General features: G+C 40.6%; 1 protein-coding gene and 1 long non-coding RNA gene across 2 annotated transcripts; both read right to left on the reverse strand.

Moving 5' to 3' along the window:
• Positions 1-2,378: 2,378 nt before the first annotated feature.
• On the reverse strand, positions 2,379-16,874 carry LOC122776107 (ceramide kinase-like). Its single transcript, XM_044036485.1, has 13 exons — positions 16,511-16,874; positions 12,380-12,481; positions 11,682-11,804; positions 10,908-11,033; positions 10,759-10,825; positions 7,087-7,232; positions 6,350-6,424; positions 5,378-5,530; positions 5,182-5,287; positions 5,006-5,085; positions 4,625-4,830; positions 4,186-4,400; positions 2,379-4,110 (listed from the first exon to the last, which is right to left on the reverse strand). The coding sequence occupies exons 1-13, from the start codon at positions 16,644-16,646 to the stop codon at positions 4,023-4,025; spliced, it is 1,623 nt and encodes a 540-aa protein (XP_043892420.1). The 5' UTR covers positions 16,647-16,874; the 3' UTR covers positions 2,379-4,022.
• Positions 14,385-16,504, reverse strand: LOC122776108. The gene is made up of 4 exons (XR_006361167.1): positions 15,691-16,504; positions 15,090-15,131; positions 14,788-14,850; positions 14,385-14,569 (listed from the first exon to the last, which is right to left on the reverse strand). It is a non-coding gene; the product is annotated as an uncharacterized LOC122776108 (long non-coding RNA).
• Positions 16,875-17,155: the final 281 nt, after the last annotated feature.

A 17,155-nucleotide genomic window follows, 5' to 3' on the forward strand; every position in this document is an offset into this window, starting at 1 on the left:
CATATAGTTTCAATGTTTTTAAAAAAACAGATTGTGGGACAGTTATTAACGTTTGTTTGTGCAGGAACTAATGAACTTTGTTTTCCCATATTTTTGGAAATGATGGCCACGCCCCTGCAGTGTTTTCACTTAGTGTATATTATTAAACACTTTGAAACAAGATCACTGTAAGTTTTTACATAGATTACATTTATGTAAAAGACATTTCATTTTTAATGTATTTGTATAAAATATAAGAAGAACTAAGAGAAGGGTCGTTCTAAACTTTGGCATTGGTCAGATTAAAAAGATAGAAAGGTGTAATAACTGATATTTTTTTACAAATATTTATATGCATAGAAAAAGAAAAACGTGTAAACAATATTGATTTTCTCAGCTTCAAGTCTTTAAGTCTCTGAGTTTCTCATTGAACACATTCAAACTGTTAAAATACTTGTTGATTGTTGCCAAACGAGTCACTGCAGCGTTGGCTCTCGACATCACTTCAGTGAGGAGCTGTTATTATTGGATCATCATGTTGTCAGTGTGTCATGTGACCACATAATGTGATGATGATGATGATGATGATGATGATGATGGGCTGTAATAAAGAAGTGCTGTGGTGGTGTTTCTCTGCACAACCACAGGCTGGGTCAGGGAATATGATTTTATTTTGTTTATTTTATTATTATTATTTCTTTTCTTTTCCTTCTTGATAGGTTTGCTTTCACCGTGCAGATACCATGCTACTACTGCCTTAAACACATGACCTGGTTTTGTCTGGAGAAAAAAAGATAGGACAAGGAGATGATATAAAAATTGATGAAACTGGATATTTTCCGTTATCTGTTCAGCGGCTTCAAAAGGTTAAAAGGACATTTATCACATGTATTCGATTAAGACAAATGTGGATCTGAGTATGAGAACATCTGTCAATACTCATAGATCAAGAAAATTATTTTAGACCTGTCAATATGATGTCACATTTACTATCACTGTATTCCTTTTTAGAATCAGAATTCTCTGACATCAGGTGCATAATACTTATTCTCCTCTAAAATAACACTCTGGAGTAAAATCAGGAAGCAGATCAAATTAAATATGAAATATTTGATTTTGTCAGTGTGACCTGAAAACAACTAGAGATTGAAGCTGTGGTTAAGTGATTCTGGCCCAGCTGTGATGGTGGAGTGGCTCCTCCCTTACCTCAAAATAAATTCTCCTGAGCACAATCAGGAAGTGAAGAAGTGACTATTGACTATTGAGTTTCACACGGTTGCAAATTAAATTCAGGATTCCTGCAGGAAACTTTCCCACTTTTAACATCATTCTGGGAACTCTGCTGTGGTGTGTGTGTGTGTGTGTGTGTGTGGGGAGACAACAGTATTTATATGACGTGAATGTGCAGACATGAGTCAGGGAGTTAAAGGCGGCAGCGGCTCAGACTGGTGCCAGGAATGTGTGAAGCCTGCCGTGCATTGTTCTGCCCTCTGAAACAATTGCTATTTATAGCATTTGGAAAAGGGTGGAGTGTGGAAAAGAAAAGCAGCCAGTCTGCTGCTGAGGAATTTCAAACAATGCAGTGTACACAAAGTTTTCCTGTTTAAAGTTTTGAGGAAAAAACACGTTCACCCCTGAACTGTTGTAATAACGTTGTGTAAAAGCAGTCTGAACCGTCTTATTATTGTGCTGCTGTCACAATTCTCCATAGTTGTGTGAGTGTAGGTCCTTTCATAGACTGCTGATCTGTTCAGGATAAACTCCGCCTCCTTCGACAACTCTCAAAGGATAATTCATAAAGATGATGAATTTCAAGAATAAAGACAAAAAATTAAATAAATAAAAAACAGTTGAAATGTGGTGAACAAAGTCTTTCTGATTCAGCTGGAGGAGGGGCTGATAGAGATGGAGGAGTGGCTGACAGAGATGGAGGAGTGGCTGACATAAATCCATCCTTACACCTTATACACTCAGGACACAATACAATAAAAAATGGATTAAACGTCATAAATTATTCTGGGACACACCGTATGTAACCAAGTGACGCCAGCTGAACTTCTACACAGTGATCATGTTAGTTCACTTTGTTTTGACCCATAATCCTTTGCTATTAGTGATCATGCAGGTAAACCTTTATGACAGCAGGTGGCGTAGTTGTTCCATTTAGCTGGATTTAGCTGAACCTTTTTAACGATGTTACACATATATATGTATATTTCTGTATGTATGTATACATATATTACATAATATATATTAATATATAATATATATAATATATTCTTTATATTTGCATTTTAAATGGACTTAAATGAAACTGTGGTGATTTAGATTTTAGAACATGAATGAAATCAAAGTCAAGGCAATGTTACTGATGTAAACGTATCGACACAACAATGTGATGCTGCTACACGGGAATTTTATTAATGAACGAGGTAAACAACAGGCTACAAACCTCTCAGAGTTTGTGAGCAATTGAATGAAACTTCACTTTTCAGCACAACTAACATTCACCAAATGTAAAATCAATAACACACTACAATCAAATGTTACATTATGATGATTTCCTGTGCTTGCTTTTGTGTTTGCAGAAATCAAAGATTCACACAAACTCTATTGCAAATAGTTACATTTTGAGATCTTGACATATTTTTTAAATATGTAAAAAAAACAAAAAAAAGGAATTATAGCTACAATTGAGCGTGGATCTTCCTGAAAACCAGTGCAAACATCAACACGACTCCAGCCGGCGTGAGAGACTGGATTTTTCTTTTACTCCAGAATAAAAATTAAACAATTAAAAAGTGAAAATAAACGGAGTCAAAGGTTTGCAGTGTAGATCAGTTCAGACGAGTCAAAGCCACAATGTTACAACCCAAGCTACACTCCGCCTCCTCACCGCGATCCTGCGGAGATCTCAGGACAATGTCCACAACAAAACTGAGCATTCCAATGTCCTTTTGGACCGCAGCATAAATCACTTCTCACACACACACACACACACACACAGGCAAAATAATATCTGCTATGACATAAACACGTGGTGCCAGATTAACGTTATTATAGCCCAGAACTATATAGTGCACCACCAAAGCACTGCACTCCTGAAGACACACTTAGACGCAGAATAGCTTCACTACATGAACATCACACCTCAGTGAACCAGCACGTAATCATATGACAAACTTTTGTTCCTGTGTCACAATCTCCACTGCAAATTGAATATTTGTAAGCTAGATGCTGGATTTGGATGATTGGGCTTCTCATATACATAAAACATCTCATTCTGGACCTGATCGTCACAAAAACCAAAAAACAAAACAGAGCTGCGGTTGTAGCATTGTAGCACGACTTCCTCCCGAACGGAGCATTTCTTTTTTTAATTCTAATACGGGACGGGACAGCTGGTAACCTCCGACATGACCCGTAATTCATCAGTGAAATGAGCTTAAATTTCAAATATAAACAGGGGCTGACTTCATATGAATGTCTACGAAAGCATTTGTCAAGCTGTGATGAAAATGAGGAAAAACAAATCAAATATATTGAGATGGTACTATTGATAATAATGAAGATGTCGTCTTTGATGTGATCTCTATCAGACACGTGAGACTGAGACCAGATTTGTAAGCATATCTGCTCACTATAATAAACTATAATAAACCAGCATTACTCAAAACAAGTCTGGGCTAAAAGGAAAGCAAAAAAAAAGAAAGAAGAGGAGGAGTTAAAATCTGACCATTCTACAGAATCCAGCTTTAACATCTGAGATCCATCAATGATCTCAGGATTCTAAAGACTGTCAAACTCAACAGAGCTCAGTTCAATATCACAGCAAAGCAGTCACCAAACAATGTTCTTGTTGATTTCATAGAAATAGCTGCTACTCAAATCTCTTCAGGGTTAATTGAAACAAAAATAAACTCAACTAAAACGACAACAAACCCATAATGCATGTGTTTGGACTGTGGGAGGAAGCAGGAGAACCTGGAGAGAACCCACACAGAGAACCCACGCACACACAGGGCTCACGCTATAAATAATGTTTATAGTGTACAGGGGTTGTTGTGATCCTCAAACACTGCGAGTTCCTCGATCCCTCGTGCAAACAGCTTGATTAACTGGCAGTGAACTCTGGGGCAAACAAAGAAAAGAGTATTTTAATGAGAAGTCTGCTATAAAAGTATAAAAGTGAATCCGCGGTGGTACCTGACATCGATGGCTGTGTGGCTCAGGATCTCGCCGTCGCAGTTCCAGCTGCTGTAGGCAGGAGCGCAGCCACAAGCGGGCGCTTCCCGGCAGATCTGGCTGAGGGTCTGGCGTTTGCCCGTTTCTTGCAGCTGAAGGTCAGAGTCGCTCTGGCGGTGACGTGGCATGAAGCGGAAACGTCTCACCCGGTGCACTTCAACGAAAGTCAGGTCAAACTGTTTCGAACAACGACAACATAAACACACAGTGAGGGATTCTGCAGGAAACCTTCTGTTTCGTTTGTTCCTCACAGTTATTGGAGTTCACATCACTCGTGGTTCGGTGTTGCCAACGTGTTGCTTCTGATATTAGAAATGATAATGAATATTCTGTGACACAAACTTTTATATAGATCATAGATCATTTCAATGCATGATGAAAACAAAGGACTGAGCTGTACCTGGTCGTCTTTGCTGGTGTGTCGCAGCAGGTGTCGGAGAAAACTGAAGCGGGAACATTTCCGGACCAGGATGAGGTCTGTGGTGCCGTCGGCCAAATGAGCAGCAGGGGAGAGGCCTTTCGGACTGCGAGGACAAGCGCAGCTCATACTGGCAGCGTTTACAGCCAAGAACTTCCCATGGATCGTCCTCCATTCACCATCAACCCCTCAGAAAAGAGACACAATCGTGTTTTAAAAGGTTTTAAGTTTTAAAAATCTCCAGTTATTTAACAAATAACTGAGGTAAGACTTCCTCATCTTCCCCATCCTCAAGTCACCAGCTCCCACTTTAGTGTGAGAGGCAGACAGTCCTTTAATAAAGTGTATAGATAATGGACTTACCACTCTGTGACGCTTCATCCATCTTACACCGGGCCGACTGCTCTGAAAGCAGCTTCCCATTGTACTGACAAACCACACAGCTGCACATGAACACACATAAATAAATGAACATAAATAAATGACAATAATAATCACATCAGGTTAAACAGTTACAGATCCTAACGCAGCGCTCTCACCCTGAGAGACACCTGGTGACGTCCCTTGGTGTTCCTTTGACGTCTCTGGCTGGTAAGTAAGACACCGTTCCTTCATAAGAACGATGCGCCAGGAACATTTTCACACCTGCAGACAATAAATAACATTTGTTTAGTTCAAAATGCCATTCTCATTTATCTGATGTTATAAAACGTTCATTATTTTCACTCATTCTACCGGACACGTCGTATCTGGATGGACCCATCCATCTCTTCCTCTCACTGTCAGTTAGCACATCACCATAGAAACCATATCCCAGAAGAGACACTGAATAACGCAGGAAGGTGTCGTTGTGGTGAACTGAACTCACGTCCATTGGCTGCGAGTCCCCTGAACACACATGGAAGCAAACATGTTCAGTACATTTCAACTGAGGACAAGCGGAGCCTTTTTTCATCCTGTCATTAAAGGACGCTGAAAAGCTTGTTGATGACATCTGAACGACTGTAAGTCATTATGATGAGGATGCTCCAGAGTCTCTGTAAAGCTCACATCTACAGATCCTCTCCTACACAAGTTTAACTTCAAACATTCCTCTTCAGTAAAGCTCAGAGATGGTGATGGTGCCTCAGGTCGAGACTGCTGGGAGCACAGAACATACAATCAATAAAAATACAAGTAAAACTGTAAAATAGTGACATTATAGAATAGTAATAGTAAACTATTGTCATATATATGTGTATATACTGTATATATATTTATAAAACATTTTCAGTCAGAAGTCATTATTTTTATGGAGATTAAGAAAATATTCATATTTAGAAAAAAGAGAGGCCGAATTGTGGCCTTATTGTTTCTGATTCTGATTCCCGATCTGATTTATAACGATTTTCCCAATATTTCCTTTTGGATTTGAAGTGATTTTCTTTTATTTTTTTGCAGCTGATATAATAATTTCTCCACTCTGTCTGTCTGAACGTTTCATTTCACTTTCATTTCCAGTATTATATATTATAAAGCTCCTTGTTACTGCTGTGTGAAGCCAACCTTAAAGTTCCACCTCTCGTCCTGAGAGATTAGTTTGGTAAATGTAATCCCTGCAGGATCATACTTCTGTAATTCTGACCATAATCAGTCTTGTGTGCAACACGTCTGCTTCTGATGTGCAGCATGTCACAGTGTATGTGTGTGTGTGTGTGTGTGACTGACCCACTATGATGTGCAGGGCAGAGGTCACGGGGTCCTTGGTGCCCACCGTGGCAAAGCAAACACAGTCTGTAGAACCTAAAACAAACAGACCACAGTACAATGAAGGTCAATCTTACTTGGTCTTGTTCTTTAGACCATTACTTGTCATCAGCAGTGAACCTTATACAAACATGTTCCTCAGTTTCAGTGGCACTTCTGGGTTGTTGCCTTTCAAAGCTCCAATCTATAACGCCTTGCTGAGTTTGAATTATGTTATTGGGGTTTTATGTAATAAAATAAAAAAAATTGGGGGCAGCCCGTGGCCAAGTGGAAAGGGAACTTAACTTGTAACCAGAGGGTCGCCGGTTCAAATCCCCACCTGGCCAAAAAGGGCTGGGGTACCCCTGAGCAAGGTACCCAACACCCAATGCTCCCTGGGTGCCACTCAGTGTGGCAGCCCACTGCTCCTAATTCTAGGATGGGTCAAAATGCAGAGGAATACTTTCCCTAAGGGGATTAATAAAAAAAACTAACTAATAAACCAACACAGAATAATGCATCATTTCAAAATGATTCACAAATATAAATCTGAAAGGTATTGAGTGCATATGTATTCAAATATAAAACAACATGAGGGCAGTTTGATGACGGTTGACTCCGCCCATGTAGAGGAGGAAAATGATCCGAGTCATGCTGGAACTGTATACTGGAAAAGTGCCATTAGTCCCCGACTTCCTGTAAACAGGAGTGTTTCTGACCTGCAGGAATGATTCCGATGCGAAGAAGACAGGGACGGAGAATTTGATCCGGACCGTTGGGATCGATGCCACCATCAATCTGAGTCCTCCAGATCAGCCCGTGGATGACCTCACTGAACATGCCATCACCCCCGACACACACCACACTGCCAGGGTCAGAGGTCAAAATAAAATGTTAGCATGAGTATTCACTAGTAAAACAAACCAAATTCGCACTGAAGAGGATGATGGAGAGAGATCACTAGATAGATAGATCCAAATGTGCTAATGGGTGCCAATACAAAACAATGTGGACCAGAAAAGGCAGACACAAGACCAGGATCAGAAGCGTAAACAGTTTATTATAATAAGTACAAACAAAAAACACTGCAACGCAGTGGAAATCCAAAAACCAAGAATACAACAAGGACTACAGGGAAGACTGGGCAGAGACAGAGCAACAAGAAAAAACAAAAAACAGAATCCATATTTCCAAACTGTGACGATTTGCTGACTGTTGGACAAGCTGGGACGAGCGTTGTAGTACAGTGCGAGTGACAGATTTGGCAGCATCTCCCCAGGAGATCCTGGACTACAGGGACCACAAGATTCTTCTCCTGTTGGAGGAAAAGTGGGGGTTGATGGTCTAGAGAGTCCTCGAAAGGGTCAGCTGTTTCTGATGCCGTGGGTAATTTGGTTAGGGGAATAAAATGAACTGCTGTAGAGAAGCGGTCAACAATAGTCAAGATGACTGTGTTACCTTGAGAGGGAGGTTGACCGGTGACAAAATCCAAGTCTATGTGGGACCAGGACTGGCCTGGGATGGGGCTTTATGGGATGCTTTACTACGGGCACAAGTAGACAAACAGCAACCAATTCTCAGGTATCAGCTTCCACACTGGGCCACCAGAAATGAGTTAGCACCAGGTAATGCCACAAGAACAGCCCCACTGCAGCACCTGAGATCGGACAGAGGAAGGAATGACCAGGCAGTTAGGGGGACCAGTACCTGGATCGGGCTGTTGACGTTGGGCATTGATGACTCTCTGGTCCACGTCCCAGGTTTGGGTGCTGATGATTCTTTCCTGAGGGAAGATGGTTTCCATGGCCTCTTCAGCATGGTCAGGGGAGTGTTGTCTCGACACAGCATCGGACTTGAGGTTGTGTTGATTAGCTAAGCCCAGACGTGCTGCAGTTCCTTGTGATTGTTGGGGACTGGCCAGTTGACCACAGCCTGGATCTTGGCTGAATCTGCCCCTAAATCTGCCCCTGTCTTATTATAAACCTGAGTAAACTTACTGTGTCTTCATGAAACATCTTCATGGAACTCATGTTCCTGTGGATCAGACGAGAAGATCAGGATGTCATCCAGATAAACCAAACCAAAGCGCTTCAGAAAATCCCTGAGAACATCATTAACAAGGGAGATTGAAAACCTGCAGGTGTCTCATTGGAGTGTTGAATGCTCTCTTCCAGTGGTCCCCCTCTTTTATCCGAAGTAGATGATATGCATGTCCAATTTTGTGAAGATGGTGGCTTCCTGCAACAGCTCAAAGGCAGAATTGAATCGGGGTGGAGGATACTTCTTTTTAAGTGAGTTCTCCTCAGCACCTTCATCAATTATAACTGACAGGGGGAAACTTATCCATCAAGACAGAGACTGGCATTCAACAGGAAGCAGGGTTCCTCAGAGGACCAGACAGGCTGGTAGTGCAACGCTCTTTCCCTTATTTAGATACATGGGTCTTCACGTGTAGCCAGTTCATCTTTTAATTGTTCATTTAATCTGGTTTAAAATACTCCCCGTAATGCAGGCTCGTTCCACTGCAAGTCCAAAAATCCACAGAATAATCCCATCCAATCTTCCCCCTTGGTGTAAACCGAGCAGCCGCTGAGAAGCATTCCCCACGTGACTTGGTTGGTCAAAAACCGTGTTGAACCGGGACAGCAAGTCTGTAAATGAAAGCATGTCTGGACCCACAGTGGAGTGGTGCACCTCTGCCCATTGTAGAGCTCTTCTGTGGAGTAGACGCATGACGTAGCGTATCTTGGAGACAATGTGTGGCTGCTGTTGTCTGACCAGCTGTAGAACCTCTTCTGCCATAAGGTGGTTACTTTCAAAGTGCACTCAATGACTGCTCAAATTCACTCTGGGCTGAAAACGTTTTATGGGTCGGGGTTCTGCTGGTGTCTACCAGGTCCAAAGCAATTTGGCCGGATGTTAATCTGTCCCACTTTACTAAAGATTGTGGACCAGAAAAGACACAAGACCAGGATCAGAAGCTTAAACATATTATTATAAAAAGTGCAAACAAACAAAAAAACGAGTCCAAAAACCAAGAATACGACGAGGAAAACAGGAAACAGTCTTGAACTCCACTGGCAATAGCTTAAATGGAATGGATATTCATTATGCACGACAGCTTTAAAGATGCTGCAATACTCTTTGCTTTGTGGCCAGCTACACAGCAAAACTCCTGAGGGATCTGGGAGTCAGGGGGCAGGTCCACGGGAAAGTGATCAAAGACTTGGCCAAACCTGGGCTTGGATCGAACTCGGGTTGCCAAGTGGAAAAACTAACCACAGAACCCAGGACTGATCAGCCTGTGGTGGAGCTGAGGCTGTGTTGTGATAAAAGGCCAAAAGAAACCTGGCCATCGCCAGGTCATATTATTATTATATTATTATTATTAGAATAGAATAGAATAGAATAGAATATACTTTATTAATCCCTTGCGGGAAATTCTTTCGTCACAGCGCTCCAGTGTACAAAGGTAACGAATGTTATAGCAGCAGTTTTTTTGTTTTTTTTTACATTACAAAGTTAAAAACTATAAAAATAAGTACGAATAGACATAAGAATAAAATTACACAGTTAAAGAATACAAATAAAATAAGAATACATTTACAAGTTAAAAATTTCAAGAATATACCTCAAAACTTGCACCTCCCCCTCCCCCCCATATTAACAATATAAGCAGAGGAAATATAAGCCTATTTATCATACAGAAGAATTGTACAGCTTAATGGCCACAGGCAGGAATGATTTCCTGTGGCGCTCTGTGGTGCAGCGTGGTGGAATGAGTTATTATTATTATTATATATGTACATTAGATTATAACACCCAGTCCTGTATTGAAATTTAAAAATAAAGATGTCAATAAACCATGGTGTGTGTATTTAAATGTGCTTTCTCTGTGTTAATTTTACATGAATTAGAATAAATGATATCTATAAAAATATATCTAAAAATGAAAGGATGGGATTAATCACGATTAGTACAGAAAGTTATGTGATCAGTTACAGGTTAAAGGTTTCTGGTTTACTATGTAAAGTGCCTTGACATAATAAATAAACAAATAAAATTTAACTGAATTGAATTGGGGCTGCACGGAGGGTGTAGTGGTTAGCGCTCTTGCCTTTGCAGAAGAAGACCCGGGTTCGAGCCCCAGTTGGAACAAGGGCCTTTCTGCATGGAGTTTGCATGTTCTCCCCATGTACGTGGGTTCTCTCCGGGTTCTCCGGCTTCCTCCCACAGTCCAAAAACATGCAATATGGGGATTAGGTGAATTGGGCACCCTAAATTGACCATAGGTGTGAGAGTGAGAGTGAATGGTTGTTTGTCTCTATGTGTGAGTGGCCCTGCGATGGACTGGCGAACTGTCCAGGGTGTACCCCGCCTGTGAAACTCACCCGTCAAACTTTCTCAGCTCTGCTTCCGTCCTCAAGTGATCCCTCGCATGATTGGCATACTGCGTTACTGAGATAGCAAACACAGATAGAACATGTGTTAATGTATAATGTCTGTCCCAGAGCGTCATAGACAACATTACAGTACATACCAATGACATCCGTGGAGATGCCAGCCTTATCAAACAGTGGGGCAACCTTCTGCTCGTAGATACGCTTGCCTTGCCGCTTCCCGCCATATGGGTTGATGTAGACGAGCAGATGTTTGGGTCTGCTGGCTGTAAACAGTCACAACATCAGCATGACTGACAGCAACTCTGTAGAGTATTCTGATTCTGATCTGATCTGCCATGTGAGCTCTGTCATTCACAGGTGTGCTATGTGACAACTATGTGGACACACTGAGGTCAATGGGTCTTGTGATCCAGATAAACAAATCAATATTAACACACCTTAATGTAGTGTTAAAAATGCGACAGGCATACTTGTCTGGAACAGAGGCCAAATTTACACGCTGTTCCAAAAACATATGGAAGAAGCCAGAGGTGTTTTTAAACTCCTGAGGGTCTCACTCCTGTTGCTGAGCTGCTAACATGACCAGCCTCACTATAAACATTAATACATTAAACTCATTCTCGTTAAGGATGCACCGGAAATTCAATGCCTTGACTTTAGTGACTTCTTTTGCGTTATTTACAATAAAAGAATTGATGCAACATTATGCATTATCAAAAAGAAACCACTGGTAGATTAATATTTTTATGTTTATTTAAGAGTAACTAAAATTCTTTTTTTCACAATATATACTGTTAGCACAGAACATTGCAACATGAAGTGTACACCATGTCACCCAGCCCCGACACATAACTCTCCAATAATGAGAGTAAAGTAGCCTTTAGTGAGGGTGTGTTGATGTGAAGTCATACTGATAGTGTTGAGCTGCTCTCTGATGCTGCTGACCCAGTGTTGACACAGCGCCCCCTCTGGACACATGAAGGTGACCTCTGCAAGCTGCCAGCGGTGCTGCCGACATCTCTCCACATACAACACTGAAACACAACAAACATTATTCATAAAAAAAAGGTTAAAAAGTATGAGGATAAAAGTTAAAGAAATAGAAACATTTATATCGTAATTTGTTTTTTTTTTGCGGGACCTGTAATTAAATCAAAACTCTTATCTGTGCCAAGTGCAGCTGTATTTGTCTACATCTGATGCCTAATGTAGTATTCACTGTCACTTGATATCAACAACGTCCTAAGTATGACCCTGCAACTGCTGGGCTAAGCAAAGGACTTATGAGGACACATTTACAACATTAAAAGCATTATTTCCAAAATAAAATCGCCTGTTTTGTAATAAATCATTTTGTTTTTATAATCGTCTAGACCATAATCGTAATTGCAACACAAATTACGAGTAATTGCACAGCCCTGTTCCTTTGTATAAATGACACAATCATTCATTTTAAATCCAAGACATCAATTATATCAAGCTTTAGTATTAAAATAAATAGATGAAATTCTAGGATTAATTGGTGGAATGTGTTATTCCTTGTTAGTGTTCTTTATAGCTTCAATATGTGCCTTGTGCCTGTTTTGACTGGATGTCCAGATGTGTTTACCTGTGAAGGCGTGCCTGCACACCTTTCCTTCTCCCTTGCTTGGACCCTCCTCTTCCTCTCTGACAGAGATGATCTCGGACACCAGCACATTGTGATACAAACCTGAAAGTAAAACAACTTCAGTTAGATACAGAAAGTTGTGCATGATATTTCAAGATGATCTAATAATAACTAATTATGCAGCAGGCCAGACAATAACAAAAACAAAATGCTGATATGATCAGTGTTAGTACAGGGACTGATATAATAAAAATAAACACAATAAAAATGGATATGAAGCCAGTAATACAGTGCAAACTTCTGTCTTCTGGTAGCACTTCTGGAGTTTATCAATAAGTTTGATTGTCAAATAAACATCCACTTCATGGATATTGTTATACAGACAATTTAGTACTTTACGGCGACTATGATTATTATCATACAGTATATATCTGTAAAATAAAAGAGCTGAGGTGGACCAATATTTTTTAAAAGACATAATAATAATACATTTAATTTATAGCACTATTCATGGACTGAAAGCTTTGACATTACAAATAAGTAAAGACAAAATATAACGTTGTAAAAATCAGTGTTGGGCAAACTACCGGTTACTCTACATTCAATTAAGCTTGACTACACCAAAGAGAAATGTAGCAAGCTAAGCTACGACCACTCAAACATTCAGTGATTACTCTCTCATTAGCCACTACTGCTTACCTCATAAATGTATTTTTCATGAATTATGAACCTTGCATCACATTCCTGGAAAAACACTTAGTTTTTCCAGGAATTTTCCCTCTATGTCATGACCCACCACAAATTTAAGTAAGAGGCGTTTTTTTGTCTTGTAATTTCTCATTTATATATCTTCATTTTGTGTTTGAGACATTTTCCCAAAGTTTCACAAATACATTTGTGAAATTGTGAATGTGTGAAATTGAAAATTGTATTTACACATCTTCAAAATGTTCCCTACATATGTACAGAGGGCAGGATCTCAGTGTTTTCTAGGGATGTCCCGAGACAACTTTTTCACTTGCAGCCTTGAGTATGGGCCGATACCGATATTGATCCGATACGATATCAGCATGAATCATACATACTTTCATTACATATTTTGTATTGTGGAATGTTAAAATAGGCAATAGTCAGCAACAGTAAGTATGAGAAAAACTGACCCATTTATTATTAACCATTGGGTTACACACATTTTAACCGTCAAAATAAGAATATTGGATTTTTTGCCATGTTAATTTCATACAGTCTATGGTTCATTTCATTAGGAGGAAAGTACCTAACACCCCCCCTTGTTTTCATTATTTTGGATTAGCTCAACCCACACGGGTAGACCTGGAGCAGGGGGACTGGCCCCGCAGACGTACTTAGCTCTGTGTGTGGAGCTTCAGGACCCATTTAAAACTCAGAAAGCTCTTGGCATGGCTGCTTTTGGGGTAGAATTAACAAACAGTGGTGGCGCTGGCTAATGAAATAATGTTGTTTTAGCAGCTCGCCTCAGGATGAGCTAGTGTGGTGCTAATGGCTAGCTTGCGCTCGCTGTGCGGCTTCGTAGCCTCTGATTTCACAGGTTCAAGAAAAAAGTTTAACCCCTGAAATAGCATTAGCACACAGACGCTGTTGTGATCATGTGATCGACATGCATCCAACACGCAGAGCCCACGTGATCACAACGGGCGCTGCTGGATAGAAGCACTGGAGCGGTATGGACTACTTGTATAGGAGCGCTTATATCGGAGATTTTAGATGCAATCTGATATAATCCGACACGCGTTGTTTGGGTGTTATCGGCGCAATATCCGATATCAATATCAGATCGGGACATCCCTAGTGTTTACTCTTGAGAACGACTTCACCACAAGTCCTAATAAGGCAATCAGAGATGGCAGACTTCACACCAATCACACAACAAGCCTCTGGCGACCTCTGCTGGTCATATTGGCAAGTGCGGAAACACAAACAAACAAATAGACAGACAGAGCCACTTAAAACAACACTTCACTCCCACTCTGTAAACTTTTATTTACACAAGTTCAGAACGACATACACATGTACACAGAGGGCAGGACACCTATACCACACATTACATGAGTTGTAACAAGCTCAGATGTTGTAGGTGGCTGTACTGGAGCGAGAACACCAAAACATGTGATCGTCTGGTCTGATGATCGCAGACACTTCTTGTAGTATCATCTGTAACAACAAAGGCAGTCATTTGTTAAACAATCAGGTGACCACTCTGAAAGCTCAATAGGAAAGTAATCACTGCGACCAGTATACTATAAACGTAGAGTACATCTTGTGTAAATCTCTGTTTCATGCAGGAAGGAGGCGACTGTGACAGTTGTAATGGATGCTGCTAGCAGAGGCCGCGTCTGTTACATTGCTTGAGTGAAAAGTGGTCCTCTTACCCTCCTGATGTTCCTGCGTACATCAGGATATGGTTCTGGAAGTTTTCCAAATCTGATGTAGTCCTGTCACGTGTAATAAACAAACATAAAATATGTATTGTCAAAACTCAAACTAACAAAGAAACACTAACTACTGTATGTCTTTGTATTTATCAGAACAACATAACAATGAAATTGAGCACTGACATGCCACCACGCATACAGGCCAAAAACATTCCATTTCCAGTTTGTTTTGTAATGGACACAGACATTAGTAAAGTAAAAACATACAGTGTGTACCTAAAGTAGATGAACTTACTCACCTTAAACCAACGCTTGTCCAGGACGATGGTGAGCTGCTGAACCTGGAATCACATCATACTGTAAGAGGGATGACAGTCCATTCATTGCAACATAACCACCCCATAAAAATAGATTGTATGCAGAAATCATCAACTGCCTTAAAGGAGGTAGATTCTGCCACCATTCCCATTTACATGCACTGAATAATAACATTTGAGGTAAAAAAACACCAACAGGAATCCTACAGTACATTCCACCTGAGATTGTAATCACACAATGATCTTTCTACAAGCTACTGTCAATGTTCCCTTTCAACAAAGTTAGCTGTTTTTATTGTATGTTTTATATTTACTTTACTTTAATATTATTTATCTTTGTCAACGTCATAGAAGCCCTTCGATAGGGACTAGTGTTGCAGTGCAGTGGACAACTGTTACCAGGACTGTCTCATGTGTTTCTGTGAATGAATTGTTGCTACAATCAGCATGCTAGCTATCATAAACTAGCTAGCATGTTAGCAATAACTTCCAGTGGGAAAAGGCCACTCTATTATGTAAATAACTGCAAATTCTGTTGTTTAGTGTTGTTTAATGTTTAGTTTGTAAACAAACATTTACTTACTCGTCCAACAGTAAGGTCCACATCATTCCGACATTCCTCTGCGTGTCTCAGCTGGTCAGTGAGTGAAAGCAGGACTCTGAGTGGGGCAACACTATAGCCCTATAGGGGCTATTCCAGTGGTGGAAACCCATGCATTTAAGAATTTACTGGTAACTGTTACATATTGTGAATACATTATTTAAATTTGACAATAGGCCTTAGTGTGGTACACTGATATCAGTCATGACACCACAATAGAAATCGATTGAGTTATCATGACATAAAACCAATGATTCTAGAATAAATTAGACAAGTGGCAGACCCACGTGGCCTAAAAGAGAGAAAAAAATACTGATAATCGTTTCGAATCGTGACCTTAAAATTGAAAATCAAGATTTGGAGAATCGTGACACCTCTATTGATAATAATAATAAAATCCAATTACGTTGAGCTCATTTGCTGTGGTGTCACCCCAGCCAGAGGTTCACAACTGACGGTCAAATGTTTTCAATAAAAAAGAAACTGGATTCAATGCCTTGGAAAAAGAAAATTATGAAGACTTTGGAAAAGTTCAGCCTCAGTTGGATCCCCACACAGTGTCGATCTAACGCAGGTAGTTGCGTAACCGCATAAATCGATCGATTCACTTATTGGCACATTCCACACCGACTTCTGCTCATTGTGTTTTCTAGAGGTCCAAACAACATGTCCCCTCCTGTCCCCTCTGCCTTTATTTATCACACAGGATGTATGTAGGTCATATGTTGCTAAATCTTTCAGGCCGACAGGGATTAAAGACGAACATACACGGGCAGACAGAGACTATATATCCAGCTCTTACTGGGTCTAAACGGGTGGTACACGGGACTGGAAATCCGTCTCTTCCAGGTGAGATGGAACCGGCTCAGGCTCACATCGTACGCGGCGTTTCTGACCTGGAGCTCGGAGAGCAGCAGCAGCTTGCCCGGCCACTCCATCTACGACTGTCCGTCCTGTCCCTCCTTCAGCCGGCTGAGGAGGCAGCTAAAAGCAGCGCGTGGTTATTTACCACCGCGTGGGCATGATCTTTGTGTGTGTGTCAGGGATGAAAGGCTCCAAAGCCCGATAACAAACGGCTTTTTACCGGCTGTGGTCGTGTGTACAAATCCGCTACATCAGTGTACACTGAGGTCAGAATGTGTTTTTCTGACACATAGCGGTTTCTTACCGGATGTAGGAGGGGCTGTGTGGTGCGTTCAAGTGTTACCAAAAAGTTCGGATGACTCAAATATTAAATTATCAGTATAAAGTGACAATATAAAGCAATAAAAATAGGATAAAGCGGTAGAAAATGGATGGATGGATATTAAATAGACGTACTCTATTATTCGTCAGTGTATGGATTTCGGTCAGGTCAGTCCTCAAAAAAAAGAGCACGAAACGCTCGTTATTGATTCTTCACACGGCTAATAAGCAACATAATTAAGTGAGATAACAAACCATACAA

Source organism: Solea senegalensis, linkage group LG10 (genome assembly GCF_019176455.1).
Source record: "Solea senegalensis isolate Sse05_10M linkage group LG10, IFAPA_SoseM_1, whole genome shotgun sequence".
NCBI classification, from domain to species: Eukaryota; Metazoa; Chordata; class Actinopteri; order Pleuronectiformes; family Soleidae; genus Solea; species Solea senegalensis.